General features: G+C 38.2%; 1 protein-coding gene across 5 annotated transcripts in view; it reads left to right on the top strand.

Annotated features, from left to right (window-relative positions):
• The window catches only part of DCLK1 (doublecortin like kinase 1), a 327,878-nt gene that overhangs the window by 11,135 nt on the left and 297,197 nt on the right, over positions 1-19,546 (top strand). For all 5 annotated transcript variants that reach the window (XM_082435609.1, XM_082435610.1, XM_082435607.1 and 2 more), the window contains exon 3: positions 10,295-10,641. In XM_082435609.1, coding sequence (XP_082291735.1) covers positions 10,295-10,641 — 347 coding nt within the window. The remainder of the gene's footprint in view (positions 1-10,294; positions 10,642-19,546) is intronic.

Below are 19,546 nucleotides of genomic sequence, written 5' to 3' on the forward strand. Positions count from 1 at the left end.
AAGTTCCCATATACTCTTGACACAGATTCCCATAAGGGAATGACTTACACAGCCATGGTATTAATTATCAAAAGTAAAAATTAACTTGAGAACAATACTAGCAACTAAACTATGGGCTTTATTTTGCTTTCACCAGTTTCTCCACCAGTGGCCTTTTTTCTGTTCCAGAATCACACATTGCATTTAGCTATCCTGTCTCCTTCATCTCCTCCAAGCTGTGACAGTTCTTGAGTCTCTCTTTGTCTTTAATGACTTGACAGTTGGAAGAGTGCTGGTCAGTTATTTTGTAGCATGTCCCTCAACTTGGTTTAACCCGGTGATTAGGTTGACGTTAATGCATTTGTGGCAAGGATTCCACAGAAGCGAGGTTGCATCCTTCTCAGGGCATCATTTCAGGTGTATGTGCTGTTGCCATGTTTTGTTGCTCGTGAGGTTAACTATGACCCATTTAACCAAGGAGGTGTCTGCCAGTTGTCTTCACTCTAAAGTTACTCTTTCCCCTTCTGTAATTAATAAATATTTTGAGGAACTTTGCGGCTGTGTAAATAACTTTCACCCATGAATTTTGGCATTTCTTGCTGGATTTTGCCTGTACCAGTGATTAGGAAGGTGTTCAAAGGGTGATTTTCTGTTTTCCTCGTTACTTGCCTCACCTTTATACACAGGTCCCTTCACTTTCCTGTCTTTGGATCATCTGCTGTGACGTCATCCACTCCATTATTTTAACCACTCTTTTAAGGCCAATTAGTCCCAGATCAGACCCTTCTTCAGTGCTCCAGCCACCTGGATATATTCACCCTATACTCTAATCCTGAGTCATTTCATCTCAACATGTATAGATGTGAACCCATTCTCTTAGGTTATCCCGAATTTAATCCTCTTCTTATCTTCTGGATCTTGTTAAATGGTGTCACCATCTAATTCAACATCACCGTTGGCTTCTCCTTCTCTTCATCCTGCAAATCCAAGCTGTCACAACTTACTGTTGATTCTGCTTAAGACATTTCTTCAGTTTGTTTGCTCCTTTTCACCACCATTATTATAGTTTTCAAGTCCTCAATACTGTTTTAAAAGTATTACTTTTTTAATTAACCATTTATTAATGGAAGTATATTAATTTACAGTGTTGTGTTACTTTCAGGCACAGCAAAGTGATTCAGTTATACATACATATGTATCTATTCTTTTTCAGATTCTTTTCCATTATAGGTTACTATAAGAAATTGAATATAGTTCCCCGTGCTATACAGCAGGTCCTTGTTAGTTATATCTATTTAATATATACTAGTGTGGATATGTTAATTCCAAACTCCTGATTTTATCTCTCCCCCGCCCCCCACCTCCCACTATCCCTTTTGGTAACCATAAGTTTATTTTCTATGTCTGTGAGTCTATTTCTGTTTTGCAAATAAGTTCCTTTGTGTCATTTTTTTAGATTCTACGTATAAGAGATATCATATGATATTTGTCCTTCTCTGTCTGACTTCACTTAGTATGATCATCTCTAGGTCCATCCATGTTGCTGCAGATGGCATTATTTCATTCTTTTTTATGGCTGAGTATGTATATTCCATTGTGTATATGTACCACATCATCTTTATCCATTTTTTTTTAGCTGAAGGAGTGGCACGTTTTTATACAGTGAGCATTATAGAAAATTTTAAAAGATGCAGAAACGTTTAAAAAAATTAAATAATGACTCTTCATATTCCTGCCCCTTGACCCTTGTCATCTCCTCCCTGTACTGTTGTAATAGTCTCCTAAGCTAAAACTATATATCTTAGTTTTCCTTTTTCAGCTTGTTTTCTCTTTTCCTTTTATAGAACCTGTATTTGCCCCTGCTTCCCATTCCCATTACAGCCTCTCTTAGATGAGGTCCTTTAGGACACCTGTCCTGTGCAGTGGGCTTCAAACCAGTTTTCCTTCACAGAAACCAGGCCGCCGACAAAGCGTGGCATACCGCACTTTTGCTTCACAGCGGCTCTCCGCTAACATAGAGGCCACAGCCCTCAGTCTTTATCGTGTTTCTCTCAGTGGTCCTGCCCCTGCCCCTTCCTTCTGTTCTGGCTGGTCTCCCGTTACCCGTTGATACTGGGCTCAGCTGCTCTCTTTCCTTGGGTTTCCCCACCTCTGGGCCTCCTTGTCTCTGGGAGGAGGGTACGATGGGCGTTCTCCTGAGGGGGCGCGATGGCGTCATGCTGCAGTCCTGGCTCCGCAGGCCGACCAGCCGCAACTGAGTGCTGCTTCCACCTCTCCTGGCTGGGTGGCGCTGAGCAAGCTGCCTAGCTCCTCGTGGGTCAGCGTGCTTTGGGAGAAGAGGTCTGTTAGTTCTTAGCTCACAGTATCGCGGTGAGGATTACAGGTAGCATGGCATGGGTTACAACAAGATCTACTGATGGCAAACATTAAGTTAACCTGTTCTGCCAATAGCATCTGCAGTCTCGTCCCTTCAACCTACTGAACAAGTCTCCCACAATCTAAACAGTTCTCGCCTTTGTCTTGCTTACCTCTCAACCCAGAGCTCTTCTACCGTGAGAAATACCTGCATTTGCTGTCTCTACTTCCTCAACTTCCAATCATACATCAGCCCCTTGATTAGCATCATTACACTGTAATATACTTGCTTATTTTATCTCAGTGTCTCTGGAAGTCAGGAGCCATTGAAGTCCTCACTGTCTGTCATGGTAGTAGCAAGGACTCAATAGATATCACTGGAAGAAAGAGGAAAGACAGAATGAATGGATAAATGAACGAACGAAAGCAGTCTGACTTCGTTATCCAACTGAAGTGGCTGTTACGAGGCCGCATGTGGCTTCCTAATGGCCAGGCCAGTGATTTCTTAGGAAACCTTATCTTTGCTGCTGTTCCTGGAGCCTCGGATGGTGATGTCTGGGTCTTTCCCAGCCATGTACTCACCACCCCTTGGTTTCCATGGCTCCAGGCACCTGATTTCTCTCAGTTCCCTTCAATGGCACTTCCATCTCTGGGCACTCTCTCAGTACTGCTGTTGCCCTGGATTTCATCCTGTCCAGCTGGGTCGGGTCTCTCTGAGCATTTTCTTCAGTTCGCATAGCTGCAGCTAGCCCATGCATCTCCTTCCCATACCCCAGACCCATATTTTCTAACTGCTTGCTGGAAAATCTCCAACTGGTTGGCTCCTAGGAACTTCAAATTCATTATGTGCACAACCATATTCATTTTCTTCCTTACCATCTAATCCAAACATGTTTCCCTTCTCATTTGTTCTATTGTGGTATGTGGGAAGTTGGCCAAAATAGGTTTCAATGCCATCACTTCAGTGTTGTCATTGACTCTATTGCCATGAGCACTGCATCCAATCAATTGCCAATTCTTCAATCTAGTCAGTTGATTCTGTTAAGGACTCCTCAGAACAACCGTTTCTCTCTGTTCCTAATGCGGAGGTGTGAACTTTAGTTCCTGGTCTGTTGGAATAGCTTTCTAAGTACCTTCTTGACCTCTGCCTCCCCATGTCCTACCTTCAGCCCTGTCTTCACACTACAGCCAGTTTGGTCTTTCTAAAACCTGGGTCTGATCATGCATAAACACTTTGACCTTGTTGCCTACTGCAGTCTTACTCTTAACTTGTTTGTTCCTGGAACCATTTTTATTTTTTGAGAAAGACATATTAATATCAATCAGAGTATCCCTTTACTGTACTGTTCAGTAGAGTATATTAGTATTTTATTTTTATCTGAAATGCTGTCCTCTTTTCTGCTAATGAAAATCTGACCCTCACTTCCAGGGCCAGCATGAATTCCATTTTTTCTTCATTGATCACACAGTGGGAAGTGGGAAATGACTTTTTTTTTCTCTTCTGAATTAGGATTGCTGGGACCACTTACTTACCAATTATCACTTATCTTGTGGTGGAATCTTTTCATAAACATCTTGCTTTCTAAGTTCTTTGAAGACATGGTCAAAGGATTAGGATTAGGATTAGGATTCTTTTCAGGTGTTATACCCGTTACTGAGAATTTAGGAGGTTGCTTAAAATTTTTAGATTTCATGGCTAATTATGTTTGTACTTGTTGCAATGTTGTTATTTGTTGCTCTGTTATTTACTTAGGAAACATTTTTAGCAATGAGAATAAACATTTTCCTGGCTCCAAATACAGTTTGCCATGTTGCTTTCCAAAAGGGTTGATAGCAATGTATAGTAACCCTAGTGGCATTTTCTATTTCTATTTTATTTTGTTTTTATCCTTTGTCACATATTTTAGTCCCTTGTATTTTTGTAAATTATAGTAGGCTTTGCACATTATATTAATAATAATTATAATATTATATTATAATATAATATTATATTATATTGTTGTATTATAGGTCGTCAGTTTGTTTTCCCCTTCTTATTTTAGTTTCTCTAGTTTTCAATTATATCAGTTTTAAATTAAAAAAAAAATTGGATCCCTCAATTTTTTCTTTATGTTATTTTTCTGTTGCTTTAAATTTGAGAAGTGGACATTTTCCATAGACCTGAAATACGCATTCACATTTTATTTTCAGTAAGCTTATTTTTATGTACTATTATATAATGAAAGACTTCCATGGAAGAATGATCCATAAGTGCCTTTGGGAATCTTTTTTTCTTGCCTTTGATAGCACTATCAAAATCGTCTTCTTAAACCAGCACCTTCCAGGTAGATTATGAAATGTTGCTGTGTATACTGAGATAGGCTCATAAAATATAATATCCAGAAGGCAGTTTATGACATTTTATTCCATAAATAATATCTTTCATGTAATTTAACTCAGTTCAGCTTCAGAGATTTAAATATATATTTGAATCTTTCCCAGCTTTTACTGTAACTCACAATAGTGAATTTTAATTTCCAGAGTTTTCAATAAGAAAGTCTTTACTCTGGAAAAATGAGATATATTACACAAAGCCCTCACTTAAGACACTTTTGAGTATGCCACATTTGAAACTTAAAGGAATCCTATAGGTGGTGGGCAAGCAGCTTTAATAATGTGAAGAATGGAGATTAGGTCATTTTCAGACCGAGGTCAGGTGATGTCACAGCTGGAATTTACATGTCTCAACCCTTAGCCAATGAAAAACCTCTAGCAATGACAAAAAACAGGGCAGACTTCTAGTATCTCCTAATATGAGATCTCGTGGAGGAATACCTTCCTAGCTGACTCCACAGGCCTGGTCACCCAGGGAGCTGGTACCATTTTACTGGAAGTTGTCCAGAGTGACTAAGAGAATTTCTTTTATGTGCAAATTCTTTAATTTCTTAATGGGAGCCCGTGGCCAAGTAACATTAACTTTGCAGATTTTTTACTAATAAACTTTGTTAGAGAAAATTTATTTCCATACTTTAAAGAATAACAGAAAATCTAATAACTTAAAAATGCATGTGATTTTTTGGGAAAAAAACAAGGACTCTTCGGTACCTCTAAAGTAATCTAATATGCTTACACAGAAATTATTCTGTTTTCCAAAGTCCCCCAAATACTTAAGCCTTTCAGGGAAAAGTTACTATATTCTGATATTTTGGGAGGTATTGATTGGATCCAGACATAATTTCATGCTTCATTTTCTTACCTTCTTTTTTGTTTGTTTGCTTGTTTTTGTTTTGTTTTAACTGTTGTTTTCTTTCTCTCTTTGCTTCACAGCAAGTATTAGTTTTTTGGCTTTTGTAAATGCCACAGCAATTCAGACAGATGCTGCTTCTGCAGTTCCTGCTATTTGTTGGGATGTCTTAGGTACCTAGAGTATTACATTTCAAATTAAGGGTCAATCTTAACATAAAAATTTTTGGCTCTAATAAACTAGAACAAAACTGACAGTATGATAACCAATGAGCAAGTCATTATGTTTAGTGATTTCCAGCTCCACTTCCAAATAGATTTTTATGCCATTTCCTTTAAACCATCTATGATCTTTGCCATCTTGCCATCCTTGTCTAATTTCACCTATAGTAAATAATCCAAAAGCTTCAAAGCACATTTGGGCTATTTTGCTCAAATATACTTTGATTTAGATAAATTAACTTTTATTTCACTGTGGTAGTAGAAATTATACCGAGAAATTCTGGGATGGCTTAGTGTGCAGAGGAAGCATGTTATGGTAATGAGAAGTTTTACTTTACCTTGCTATTTAATTTAATTAATTTATTTTTTTAAATTGAAATATAGTTGATTTACAATTTTGTGTTAGTTTTAGGTGTACAGCAAAGTGATTCAGTCATACATACATATGTATCTATTCTTTTTCAGATTCTTTTCCCTTATAGGCTATTACAGAATATTGAGTATAGTTCTCTGTGCTATACAGTAGGTCCTTGTTGGTTATCTATTTTATATATAGCAGTGTTTATATGTTAATCTCAAGCTCCTAATTTATCCCTCCCAACCCCTTTCCCCTTTGGTAACTGTAGGCTTGTTTTTTATGTCTATGGGTTTATTTCTGTTTTGTATATAAGTTCATTTGTATCATTTTTTTTAGATTCCACATATAAGTGATATCATATCATATTTGTCTTTGTCTGGCTTACTTGCTATGATAATCTCTAGGCCCATCCATGTTGCTACAAATGACATTATCATTCTTTTTTATGGCTGAGTAATATTCCATTGCATAAATATACCACATCTTCTTTATCCATTCCTCTGTTGTTGGACATTTAGGTTGCTTCCATGTCTTGGCTATTCTAAATAGTGCTGCAGTGAACATTGGGGTGTGTGCATCCCACTCCTGGGCATATATTCGGGGAAAACCATAATTCGAAAAGATACATACACCCCAATATCTTGCTATTTTTGAATGGCCTTTAACACACATACCTCATGGCAGGTCTTGAACAAAACCTATTGATGATTCTCTAATCAAGAATATAACCTATCTCTTAAAGATTCTCTGCCCAGTTAAGGAAGAGATTAAACCCTGGCTATCCAGAGCCATTTGACCAAATCAAGGCTATGTATTTTTCCCATTCAGAACAATTACATTTGTTAATTTACAATTATCAGTGATATTAACACAGTAATCAAAAAGCTAATTTTTACAAGATCAGAAAACACAATCAACTTTAACTGCATTTTGACAGAGGCTGTGTCTCTTGTGATGGGAAGAAGTTCGGAATTATGATTAAAATAAAAGTAGTCAATGCTAGTTTTTCACTGATTTGGAATTCAATATTATGCAAATGGATTGGATTGGGTTTCGGGTCATCTTAAAACTAGATATGTTTATGGGATAAAAAGTTTAGATAATTAACAAAAAACTCAAGCATTCTTAAAACCCACTTTACCCATGTGTAGCTGATATGCTCTATTTTATTTAAAATGATGTTTTAAGCATGTCAGGTGGTGCTCCTGCTTGGGGGTAAACGGACAGATGTTTGTACCTGTTATTGCATGTTCCTAAAAGTAATAAAACATCCATTTGAAAATGGAAAAAAAAAAAAAAAGTAGTCAAAATGAGGGTCAAGTAGATTTAATGTAAATATATTTGTACAACTTAATAGAAGCTTATTAACATATGGAAACCCATCTTGGCTTTTCCTGAATTCCTGAATAATGTAATAGATTCTAAATGACAGCACTGGATGGTGTGTGATCTTGGATTTGGTGGCCACTCCTTTCTCTCACTTTAGTGTCACTTTCCTCTTAACACAGTATCATCTTTGTTGGGAGTCTCACACCCTTCCCCAAGATTTTTTCCAGTCTTTGAATTCGATAAATGAGGCAGAGAAGTTTCAAAGTGAAAGCACTGATAAAACACAAGTTTCCTCTCACTGCTGTTGCTTGAACCAAGCCCGCATTATCTTCTCAAAGTTGTCATGCTTTCAAAAATTTTCAGTGTGCTTTGTCTAAGAAGATGTAAAAAAAAGTGTTTATTTTCTCTTTCAACAAACCCATTCCATACTGTTATGTGAATACTTGAAAATTCCTCCCTTTTAAAATTATTTTTTATTCATAAAGTTAAAAATTTTCCTTTTTGAAGTGTAAACCACTCCGTGTTTTTATTTTGATTTAAGTTATTATCTTAGTATATAAACTTCCAAATAATCAGACACTGGCATATCTCCAATGATCACAGAATTCTGACAAAGACTGGTTTTGTCAGCTAAGGCCTGTGTATCTTGTTGCGGGGAGCTTGGGGCATCCTCACATTGTGATGGATCCCAAGTTGAGTGGATCTGTGGTCTACTGGTAACCATAGAAACAGTGAACACTTTACAGTGTAATACCTGTTTACCGCACAATTAGTGCAATGCATCCTCTGGTGATTTTCACTTGTGTAGCAGTTTTGCGTTTGAGATCACTTTGACCTTTTCTATCTAATTTGATGGTCACAAAAAACTGGTGAGATGAAAGTGGCCACTGGCATAGCCTTCATCTGACGGGTGAATAAACTACCACTGAGAAGAGTAGGGGACGTGCCCAAGTCACACGCTGAGAGGCCAGGTGTTGAGCCCAGAGTTCCAGTTCCCTTCCCACCATGACATTCACACTGTCTCTCCACCAAGCCTTCAGAAACACCGCTCTTGTTGCAGCCCCCATGGATGTGTTGTTGATATGCACATAGATCTTGAGAAAAGCATAGTTGGGACCAGTAGTAACCGCTAAGTGACTAGAAAGGGGGTTTACTAAACTGGTAAACGTCCCCTAGTCTTACTATTTGTACCACTTCTAGTGAGACATAATGCATAAACACACATTGGAATATGTTTTAAAAACATGGGCAAAGTAAATGTTTGATAACATGTATAATTGTGCTTTTCTATTTTTGAAACCCTGGTTCAGTTATTTTTATGTGAATACCTATTCCATGGCCTTAGATATTTGCACTATTAATTTAAAAATAGGACAAGGATTTAGATAAAAGTAAATGGGCTGTGTAGGATTAATCCTAGGTTACTTTACCTGCAATTATGAAGGCTTTTTAGCATTTTTACCTATTCCCAGTTACAAAGACTTACTAACACAGAAAAAAAGCCATTATGAGATCTTTAATTTCAAAATGCTTTGACCTAAGTTTATGAAATGTGTATGCAGGATTAATCATTTTATAATGACTAATGGTACATGTGTTACCTTCTTTTTTATGTGAGCCATATCTATTTAATAGTCTGAGTATCCATAATTCTTTTGTTCATTTGACAAACATTGGGTACCCCGAGGTGCCAGGCACTGGTCTGTCCTGTGTGCTGGGCATATATCAGAGAACAAGGCAGTAGAAGACCCTGCAAAAAAACAATAGTTTGAGTATCTTCATTAAATGATTCTCTGTTAAGGAATCATTTTTAATAACAAATTTAATTTTGTATATTTATTTTCTTTTTTTCAGCTTTATTGGATTATAATTGACAAATAAAATTGTAAGATATATAAAGTGTACCTTATGACAATTCTACAGATATATATGAAGGGTTCCTCCTATCTAGTTGGCACATTCCTCAACTCAAATATTTTTCTTCTTTTTCCTTTTCTTCTTTAGTGAGAATATTCAAGTTCTATTCTCTTAGCGAATTTCAATTATACTATGTTGAAATATATATCAAATATACAGTGTTATCAACTGTAGTCACCATGCTGTACATTAGATCCTCAGCTCTTTTTCATCTTACAGAATTATATTTATTTTAAAGTCAGTTTATGAAGTTTATAAGTTGACGACTCTCAAAACTTTTTGTCTATAAACAAGTATGACGTGTGTGCGGATCACTGTGCTTGGCCCTGTGAAGACGGAAGAAAAGGAAAGGAGTTATTCTGCTTATTTTTGGAATTTTACTTGACTTTACCAAATGTTAAGCAAACACTCCCATCAAAAATAAATTACACAGCTATTTTTAGAAGCTGTTTTCTGATCCATTTTCAGTTTTTAAATTATCTCAGGTGGCAAATGTAGGTGCCTCCGATTTTGAAGTTTTCTGCAAATATAAATATAACTAAATCCCCCCAGATAGTTTCTATTTTGAATTCAATTTCATATCTCTCTGAGGGCTGTTCAGTATTGGGATTACTATCACCAAAGTGAAGATGAAGAAAGGGAAGAATGGTGATTTTTTTTTCCCCCAGAATACCGATCTGTTGCTGACAGAATCAGATTAGAAGTCAAAAATCTGGAAATCAACTGTACTCCAATAGAAATTTTTTTAAAAAGAAGGCAAAATTCTTTTTCCTTAATTATTAATCATACCCCCATTGTTTAAAAAGTCACAAGTAGCACTTGCTTCTAAGTGGAAAAGGAAAATTCAGAGAGTAGGAAAAAGGAATTGAATTTCCCTGAGTGTAAATTTAAATGTGCTTCTCTCCTCCTTAGGAGAGAGTTATGTGTGTGGCTCAATAGAGCCCTTCAAGAAGCTGGAGTACACCAAGAACGTGAACCCCAACTGGTCCGTGAACGTCAAGACCACCTCTGCTTCACGGGCGGTGTCCTCGCTGGCCACCGCCAAAGGGAGCCCTTCGGAGGTGCGGGAGAATAAGGATTTCATTCGGCCCAAGCTGGTCACCATCATCAGAAGTGGAGTGAAGCCGCGGAAAGCTGTCAGGATTCTGCTGAACAAGAAGACGGCTCACTCCTTTGAACAGGTTCTCACTGACATCACTGATGCCATCAAGCTGGACTCGGGAGTGGTGAAGCGCCTCTACACCCTGGATGGGAAGCAGGTAAGGGAGGTGTCGTGCTGTGAGCTTGGCTTTATGGGCAAGAACCAGGGAGTTGGGGGATTTGTGCGGCATATGGTGGGGACCTGAAACATACATTTTACTGATGTTGAGGGACTTGGGTCATTGAGTCAATGCATACATAACTGTTGCCCTCAAACCAGTTCAAGGATAGAGTTAGCACAGGATTAACCACTGAAATCAAGTACAAATATAGACCTATGAAGCTTAAATGATTACTCAGAGATTTCTACTTTTCCAGTCATTAATTGCTTAACATAATGGTGCTTTTTTCAGCCATCTGTTTTCAATTTGTTAATATAGTAATGTCTTATCACCTTGAGCAGGACCGAGGTATAGAGGTAGACTCTGACCAGTAGAGAAAAATCTGAGTCCTTTCTTTGACCTAAATAATATTTCATAGTTTTATGTCTCAGTAATGTTCACTAGTGAGATTTATTGACATTTTATAGATTTTTAAGTACATATCCAAGGAATGAAATATTTCCATCTGGGTGGCTTTTAAGAGGCATATTTCTAGAATATTATACATCTTATATCGAAAACATAATTTCAGAATTACAATGAAAAGGTTTTCCTTTGCTGTGGAATGTACATCAGTCAGTTTGGGTGAGTGGACATTTTAATGTGCATTGCTCAGATGAACTTAAAGGAAGTCTTGTGTGGACTTTTGCAAAGATTTGACAGAACCCTGATGGTGAGCTGAATAAAAGAACACTGATATATGGACAGAGAAATTTGCTGGTCATTCAGAGTTTACCAGTGCCTTTTTGTTTCAGATTATAGTTTTTAGTACACTATCTTTGCTTGAAATTTAGTTTTTAACATGGATCTGTCCACTTGCTTTTTAGAAACTATTTTGAGGGATAATTTGAATGATTTGTATATAGAGTACATATTAAAAATCTAAACTAGATTCATAAATTAAAAGATTGAGCTTATTAAATAGAAGACTCAGCCAAGTTCTTGAAGGCTAACACATGCAAATTTTATGAATTAGAAATAGATGCAAATACTAGAGAGTGTTAGTAATGAAAAAAATAGGGATGAATTCCTCCCCTAGGGATCCATTCAAATGCTCTAAATTATAAAATTCATTAGGAGAAAAAGGAAGATCTGCCATGCCAGTTCGTTTGTATTCACCTACCTTCTGCTTGTCTCATAAAACTTCCCCTAAGTGTCACGTGGATAAGGATTCTTAGTGAGGAAATTTCCAGTCTTCTAGATCTAAGAGGGTGTAGCCTGAATGTCACCAATATATCAGTGATGAAAAAGTCCACGGCTGCCTTGTGAATTATAGCAGCAATAAGATGGCAAGGTTCACATTTAAACACTTAAGCCCTTCAGTGGTTCCCTTTGTAATGAACTACTCAACCATCTTGTAGTTCTGCATTTTTGTGATTTTTCTCAAGGTGGGATTTTAAGTGTTTTCATAAAAAGTAAAATTTACAACAAAGAATATGCATTGATAAATGTTCCTCCTCCCACCTTCCTTCAGAATTTTGGGGTTCCAAATTGCTACACACTGAATAAAGATATTGGCTTTAATTACGTAAGCTAAATTGCCATCAACTGATCATTTGTTTATTCCAAGAATGAATTCCTAGAATAGATATTATGATGCTGTCAATGGTTTTTGTCTTTTTAGGAATTTATCTAGTGTCTATATTTTATAATGGCTGTTTTTGTTAGTGAACCAAATTTAGGTCCAGTCGCCTGATGTGAAGCAAAGCCAGTCTACTGACGTTAGGTTGTGGTGAAGGAAGATGTAGCACTTATTGCAGGGCCAAGCAAGGAGAACGGGCAGCTCATGCTCAAAAGACCTGAACTCCCCCATGGCTTTTAGGGAAATGTTTTTAAAGGCAAGGTGAGGGAGAAGGTCTCAGGGTGCATGATCAGCTCATGTACATCCCTCTAATTGGTTGGTGGTGAGGTAACAGGGTGGTATTTTGGGAACTAACATCAACAACCTTCTGGTTCCAACTCGTCTGGGGTCTGTGTGCTGGTGGTCAGCATGCAGTTAACTTCTTCAACCTGGTGGAGGTTTTAGTATCTGTAAAACAACTCAAGGATATGGCTCAGGTCATTATCTATAGCCCTTGAGGAGGGACTAAAGGTCCGTGACATTGTTTTATGGCTAAATTATTGTTATTTTGTTGTTATTTTGTCTTGCTTGGTTGTCTTCCTTTGTTTCTACGTTTTCTCACTTCTCTGATTAAATTCCCTTTGGAACTTGCAGAAGGCCTAGGAGGCTTAAAGCTTTTCTAAAAACAAGAGGCAGGGGACACAGGGGTCTGTCCCCAAAAGGCCCTGCAGGGTCCTTCTTGGTTTCATTTTTGCTGTGGTTTACATGTAAATAATGCAGAGTAATAGAAAATAATCTGAGGTTTAATGTCAAAAGACCAGGATTCAAATCTTGGCTCAGCTGCAGGTTTTTTACATTTTTAGCAAATCACTTAACTGAGTCTCACTATACTCATAAGAAAAACATGGATGAAATGATCACCACTATTTCACTGGGTGCTTGTGGGAGCAATTCTGGTAAATAAGTGAAAGCAATTTGGAACTATAGTAATAACGACCGTAGCTTTATTGAGCATTATTCTAAATGTTTTGCGTGTAGTAGCTTGTTTAACCCTAACAGCTCAGTTGTTATCCCCACTTAACAGATGAGGATATTAAGACACAGAACTTGTTAATAATAAAACATGTCCAAGGCCACACAGATATAAACGGCAGAGTTGGAATTTGAACCAGTCTCTCTCCAGAGCTTGTGGTCATGACCACTGTACACAGCAGATTATAGTAAAACGCCAAAGAGATGCAAATGTACGGAAAAAGAATTTTCGAGTCAGTAATTTGTACAAGGAGTATCATCTGAAGGTTTTCTGCCATGAGTTTTTCCCCTGCAGTCATCCCGCTGACTATTGTATTCAGCTGTTTTCTCGTGGAGCTGATTCAGGTCGCCTTCGTGGCATTGCCTCCATTGTGGCATATTCTCTTCATAGCAGGAGTGGTGAAAAGCTGCAGAGGAACTGGATGGTAAAGTGGAAAGAATATAAAGACTTTCTGCTTGAGTTGCCAATAGGAGCAAAGATTCCTTCCTCATGGACCCCGGGAGTCTTTAGAATCATTTCTGTTCAAAAGAGAAATCTGCCCCCATAAGCCATTTGTGAGAGGGATTCTTTGACAGCCTGGGCTGTGACCAAGGCTTGCTAAGCCTCTGAGAAAAAAATCACTTCCCTCCAAGCCCTCCTGTTACGTGACGCTCTGCCATAGGAGGGTGGCACCCTGTGCTGCCACCATCTTACCCAGCCCATTGTGGCATCAGGGTCCACGTGCTGTCCACAGGACATCACCCTTAAGATCACTTGCCTGCCCCCTTTTTTTTTTAATAGTATAACTGAGCCCTTGTATTAAAATCCAAAGTCCAATAAAGCTTTTAAAGGTAATTTTTTGTATTGAGGAAATAGAATTGTTTAAATAATTAATAGTTCCCCTCCTCACACCTGTCGGGGGCCTCGGCTCACCAGGTGATCAGGCACTTTTGCCGGCATGCTTAGGAGGTCAAGGCTCTTGCCGCGTCTTATTTTCAGTGATGCATTATTTATCTGGGCCCTGATTAAGGGCCCCCAAAGACGGACAGAGGGCATTTTCTAGTTGAAGGTTAAAATCATATCCCCTTTCTCCATGCTCAGGGGTGGCTCTGCAGGGTGTGAGAGTCTTTTCCTCTTATCCCGGTCCAGGCTCTGGGTGTTGGAATTTTTCTGTGGGTTATTCACTCACCCTACTAGGAAGCTACTCCCAGAGGCCATTTGGAGTGTGACTCATTTTTAAATGATTAAAATAAGCCCGAAAGGTACAAGATTTGCTGAACAGATACACTTGCGAATCTCCTGATTCCGTTTTTTGGAACAGCTAATCGGGCTGTCTTGAACTGCTTAGTCTTCAGCATCTGTGATTGCTGGATCCTTGCTTAGAAACATAAACAACAGCAAGTCTTAGAACACTTAGTGCCTAAGCAGGCAATTTATATTGTGCAGATCATAGATAAGGCGTTTCCCAACGATCCCCCATTTCCCAACTGAGGTATAAGTCATGAGAAGCCAGATTGCTCTTTAAGTAGAAGATGTATGCACATCCCATCTTATCTACTCTTTGACGTTGAAGACCTATATAAAATAACAGTAGTATCAGAGGAAAAACTCACTCAGGGGTATTGTATTTTTATCTTATAGATGTTTCATATAGGTCATGCACTTTGTAAAATCCACCACTGCTGCAAGCTAGTGTGAGCAAACAACTTATTGTCTTTGTAGTATGGAAAAACACTGGGACTAACTCAGCTAAAGTAAAGGTACTCATAAACTGATTTAGATGGTAAACTGAGAACAGGCATCATAGGTGCCCTCTTAGTCCATTAGGGCTGTAATAACAAAATACCACAGACTGGGTGGCTTATATACAAAATAAATTTATTTCTTCCAGTCCTGCAGGCTGGAAGTCCAGTATCAAGGTGCCAGCATATTTGGTCTGCTGAGAGCCCACTTTCTGGTTTTGCAGTGTTCTCACATGGCAGAAAGGGCTAGGGAGCTTTGTGGGGTCTCTTTTATAAGGGCACTAATCCCATTCATGAGAGCTTCACCCACATGACCTAATCACCTCCCAAAGCACCCTCCCTCCTAATACGGTCACCTTGGGGGTTAGGTTTCAACGTATGAGGTTGAAACGTATGACTAAAGCAGCTGCTTTGTAAAGGAAATCCCAGTTGCTGTCAATATATTAGTCAATTAATATGTCTTCTCAGTATCTTTTGATCACTGGTCCCCTCACCTGTTACAAACATAAAGCTCAAAAGGTACTTATAAATGAGTCATAATAATTGCAGCCGTTTATTTTAGGTAGTTTATGAATTTATTGGAATGCAGGAAATGGTGATACCGTCCATAGGAATTTATCAATCAGAGGTCACAAAATGGCCTTTGGTTTTTTTCCTTTTGGTTTTTAATACCTAATTCTAATCTGAAATAAAAATAATTTGGTTCACGCTTGAGTTTAGAGAGCTTAGAATAGTTCTCCATGCAAGTTAAAGAAGTGGTACATATTACTACCACATCTGACCTTGGCTGTAGCAATTAATGAGTGTAGAAAATGTGAAAACCAAAGGTTTCCGAATGAAAAAGAAGGAATTTAGGATGTGAAAGGGTTTGGTTGGACTGGAAAAGGATTTTTCTGTAGCTGTTGGTAACAATGATTTGTGTGTGTGTGTGTGTGTGTGTAAATTAAAACTTCTGTGACAGCTCTAAGTTCTTTAAGCATATTTAAAACCTTTATTCTTGGTATCAGATTTTTACTATTACGATTTGGTATATTTATGTTGTGAAAGTGCATGTAACACCTCTTAGTTTTGTTTGCAACTGATGTAAAAAACAGTTGATACAAATAATTTAGCTTTCATTTTAAAATGTCAAATTAAAATTTCCTGCAGACGCTCAGAGCACATGTTCAGCCATTCTCATGATTTGCCAGAGCTCAGAATTGCTGGAAAATCTTAGCTGTTTTCAGAGAAAAAGGAGCTTAAGAATCATTATGATACTTCACTTCGGGAATTAAAGTGCCCAGAATGGAGTGTGCTATTTTACATTATATAGCTTTGGTTGATACTCAGGATTTATCAGCTACACCTGTCCTTAGGTAGCTTTTAATTCCCCCAAATCGGGAAAAGTTAAGTCCTTGTCTTCCAGCCTTAGCGCCTCTGACAGTGTAATTAATTATGGGTGCCTGCAGTGGTGTATATTTTAAGGCTTCGATTGGTCTCAGCAAAAGTCAGTTTTCTGGAAATTGAATTCTAATTTGCTGTCAAATGAATTCTGAGCTCCCCAGTGGCCCCCTGTTGAAGTGAAGATGTGCTGAAACCCTCCCTCTGCTGGGCTGAGGGTGCTGGGGCACTGTCACCAGTCGGGGGCGTTGGGATCATCTCCTAGTTCTGACTTCTGCTTTTACAAAGGCTGGGAGCCTGATTTGGCCTGGGAGCTTCCTCTGCCCTGAGGGAGCACGTTGGAATGAGGAACAAACTTGGACTTTCACGTCAGCTGGGCCTGAGCTCAGATTTCAGTCTGAAAAATCTAGCTTGATCCAGTTTCTCACTCAGGCCTGGAAACCTTAGTTCCCCACTTAAGTGATGAAGTTTAAAAATCCTAGATACTGAATTTACTTGTAATGAGGAAATTTACTTACATCTGTTGTAATGTAAGCATAGGTATTGATATATGCAGTGATATAGTACAGAAGAGAAAAACTAGTTTTTATAGATGAGTTTCAAACACATGGTTTTAAACTGATAGACTTGGGGTCAAGTCTGTCCTCTCCCCCTGGTCACAGTGAAATCTGCCCTCCCACTGGGAAGTTTAATTCTTTGATACTCCTTCGTTTTCTCATATGTGTAATGGGACTGATAATAATGCTTGCTTTATACGTTGTCATGAGGATTAAATGAAACAATCTGTGTGACAAATTTAGCACTGTGGTAGGCACTTAACTATTGGTAGTTCTTATACCTGAAAAGCTAAGGGTAAATTGTTTTTTGTTTTTGAAAAACAATCATATTTTAAATGTGTTGAGGAAACTCACTATTTAAAACTACCCTTTAATAATTACTGATCATATCTACCTTTGTAAATGCGCCTTTTCACATGAAAATGCTCCGTGGTATAATGAAAGAGCCTGGAAATTGAAATGAGATGCTTATAAGATCAAATCCTGACTTTATCGCGCATTAGCTGTGTGGCCTTTGGCAAGTCAGACTCTCTGAATCTCAGTTTTCTCTTTAAAATGGCAATAAAAAAGCATACCTCATAGTGTTGGTGGGATGATTAATTGAGAAGATATGTACATAAAGGCCCTGGCTTGATATATGGTAGGTTCTCTATAACTATTAGTCCTTCTCCCTGCTGTCTTCAAGTTCCAGGCTTTCCTAAAAGTACAGGACACGTAGTTGTAGAATACTGTCAATGTAGAATTGGTCATTTTGCATTGTTTCCATTGTCTGTATTGTAGCTAAACGACTAATGATTATATTTATGTCATTCCATTTATTGTCAATCAGTTGTGAATGTAGCCTAGATATTATTTTCTTCACTTTCTTCTTTAATTGTACCAGTCATTTGTACCAGTCATTTCTTAAGGGTAACTTTTTTAACAAACCACTACACTAATATAGTAATATTAACATTATTATTACTATGATTGGTTGAACACCTCCTCTGTGCCCGGTGCCGTGGGCTAGTTGCCACGTGTCTATCCTTCTCATTGAATCATCACCACAGCTCTGCAAAGCAAGAACCTGATTCTTTCTCAAGATTAATTCAAAGGTGGCCTCTCTGTGAAACATTTCCTGACTTCCCCGTGTAGAACTGACAGCCCCTGCTCCTGGGGCTCTGTTCAGTCCTTTGTAGATGACCCCACAATTCTTCATTATGCTGGCCTATTGACAGATGATGTGCCTGCCTCCCCCTTCAGAATTCATAGGATGAGGCTAGGGAAGGTGTCCTATTGGCCTCTGAATCTCTAGGGCCTGCCCTGGTAAATGCTGGTTCAAGAAATGATTGAATGACTAAATGACTGGACCTTTGACCGGTTTGCGTGACCTACACCTTTGCTATTAACACATTGCTTCCAGTGTTCTGCAAAGCACAGGTCAAGGCCGTTTAGGAGCTGATGGGTCACCCTGGGCTGTGCTAGTGTGTAGCCCTCAATGCTAGTGGTGCTGTCTGCCCTGAAACCGCAGATTGTAAGCGGCTCATTATGGCGCTTGTTTTCTAGCTCAGACACCTGCTTCATTAAAGGCTCTAGGATAATTAAACAAAAACTCATCTGCTAATTTTAGAGCAGTTGCTCAATTGAAAGAACTTTTATCCCGTGGGGAAACAATAGATATTCTGCTAGAGAATTTTCACCATCTGAGTCAGGAGAATTGCTCAAAATCTTCCTGACATTGCCTCTGCCATCCAGTGCATAAAGAGGAGAGCTAATTAATACATTTTATGGATTTAAAAATTGGTGATAGGCAAATAAGAGATTGACATGAAGAGCATCTGGCCCAACTGTTGCACAGACACAAACCTGCAGTGTCAAGGGCGTTTGTGATTCCGAGTACAGTATGTTGCAGCACATTTTTCTGATTAGTTTAAATCCTTGAAACTAAATTAAATGAAAGAAGGCAGTTTCAGAAATTAAATGGAAATTTTAAAATCCAATTTTAAACCTGAACTATGTTGTAAACAACATGCCATAGAAACAAAAGGACAGATGGGAGATTTATGTTCTAATTGGCTTTTTCCATGGTAAGATTAATGTATAATTGTTGTAAAGAATTCTGGAGCAAATGAGAAAATATTAAGATAAATTAAAATGACCTGCAGTCTCATTGACAAGCTGGCTCTTGTTAATGTTTTGGCCTGTTTTTTGCTTTTTTCTTTAAAAAACAATTCAGATCCTACTCTGAATCCAATTTGGTTTCTTGCTTGTAATCTCATATGCTACTGTGTACATTCATGTGGGAAATGTCTTGAAATTATAAAGTCATTCCTTCTCTAATTGTGTTATTTTATTGCCCAGTATAAGATCCTTGGAAGGCAAGTTGTCCAGCGTGCTTTCTTCTCTAGTAACTCATCAGCGGACCATCTCCTGGTTGAGTTCTGACTTATGGCTGAGTTATAGAGTTCTAAAGGAAGATTGAGAGGCAGACATCATGTGGAGTAGTGACTCTTGAGATGTTATTCAATGTAGTCAGTTATTGGAGGTGAAAAGTGTCTCAGAATTCATTCGCTCTGCTGGGAATCTTCATGGAAAAAAATGATTATCACATTTCAAAACCTGTCTGATTAAA

Source organism: Balaenoptera physalus, assembly GCF_965194825.1.
Source record: "Balaenoptera physalus genome assembly, chromosome: 18".
Classification (NCBI taxonomy): domain Eukaryota; kingdom Metazoa; phylum Chordata; class Mammalia; order Artiodactyla; family Balaenopteridae; genus Balaenoptera; species Balaenoptera physalus.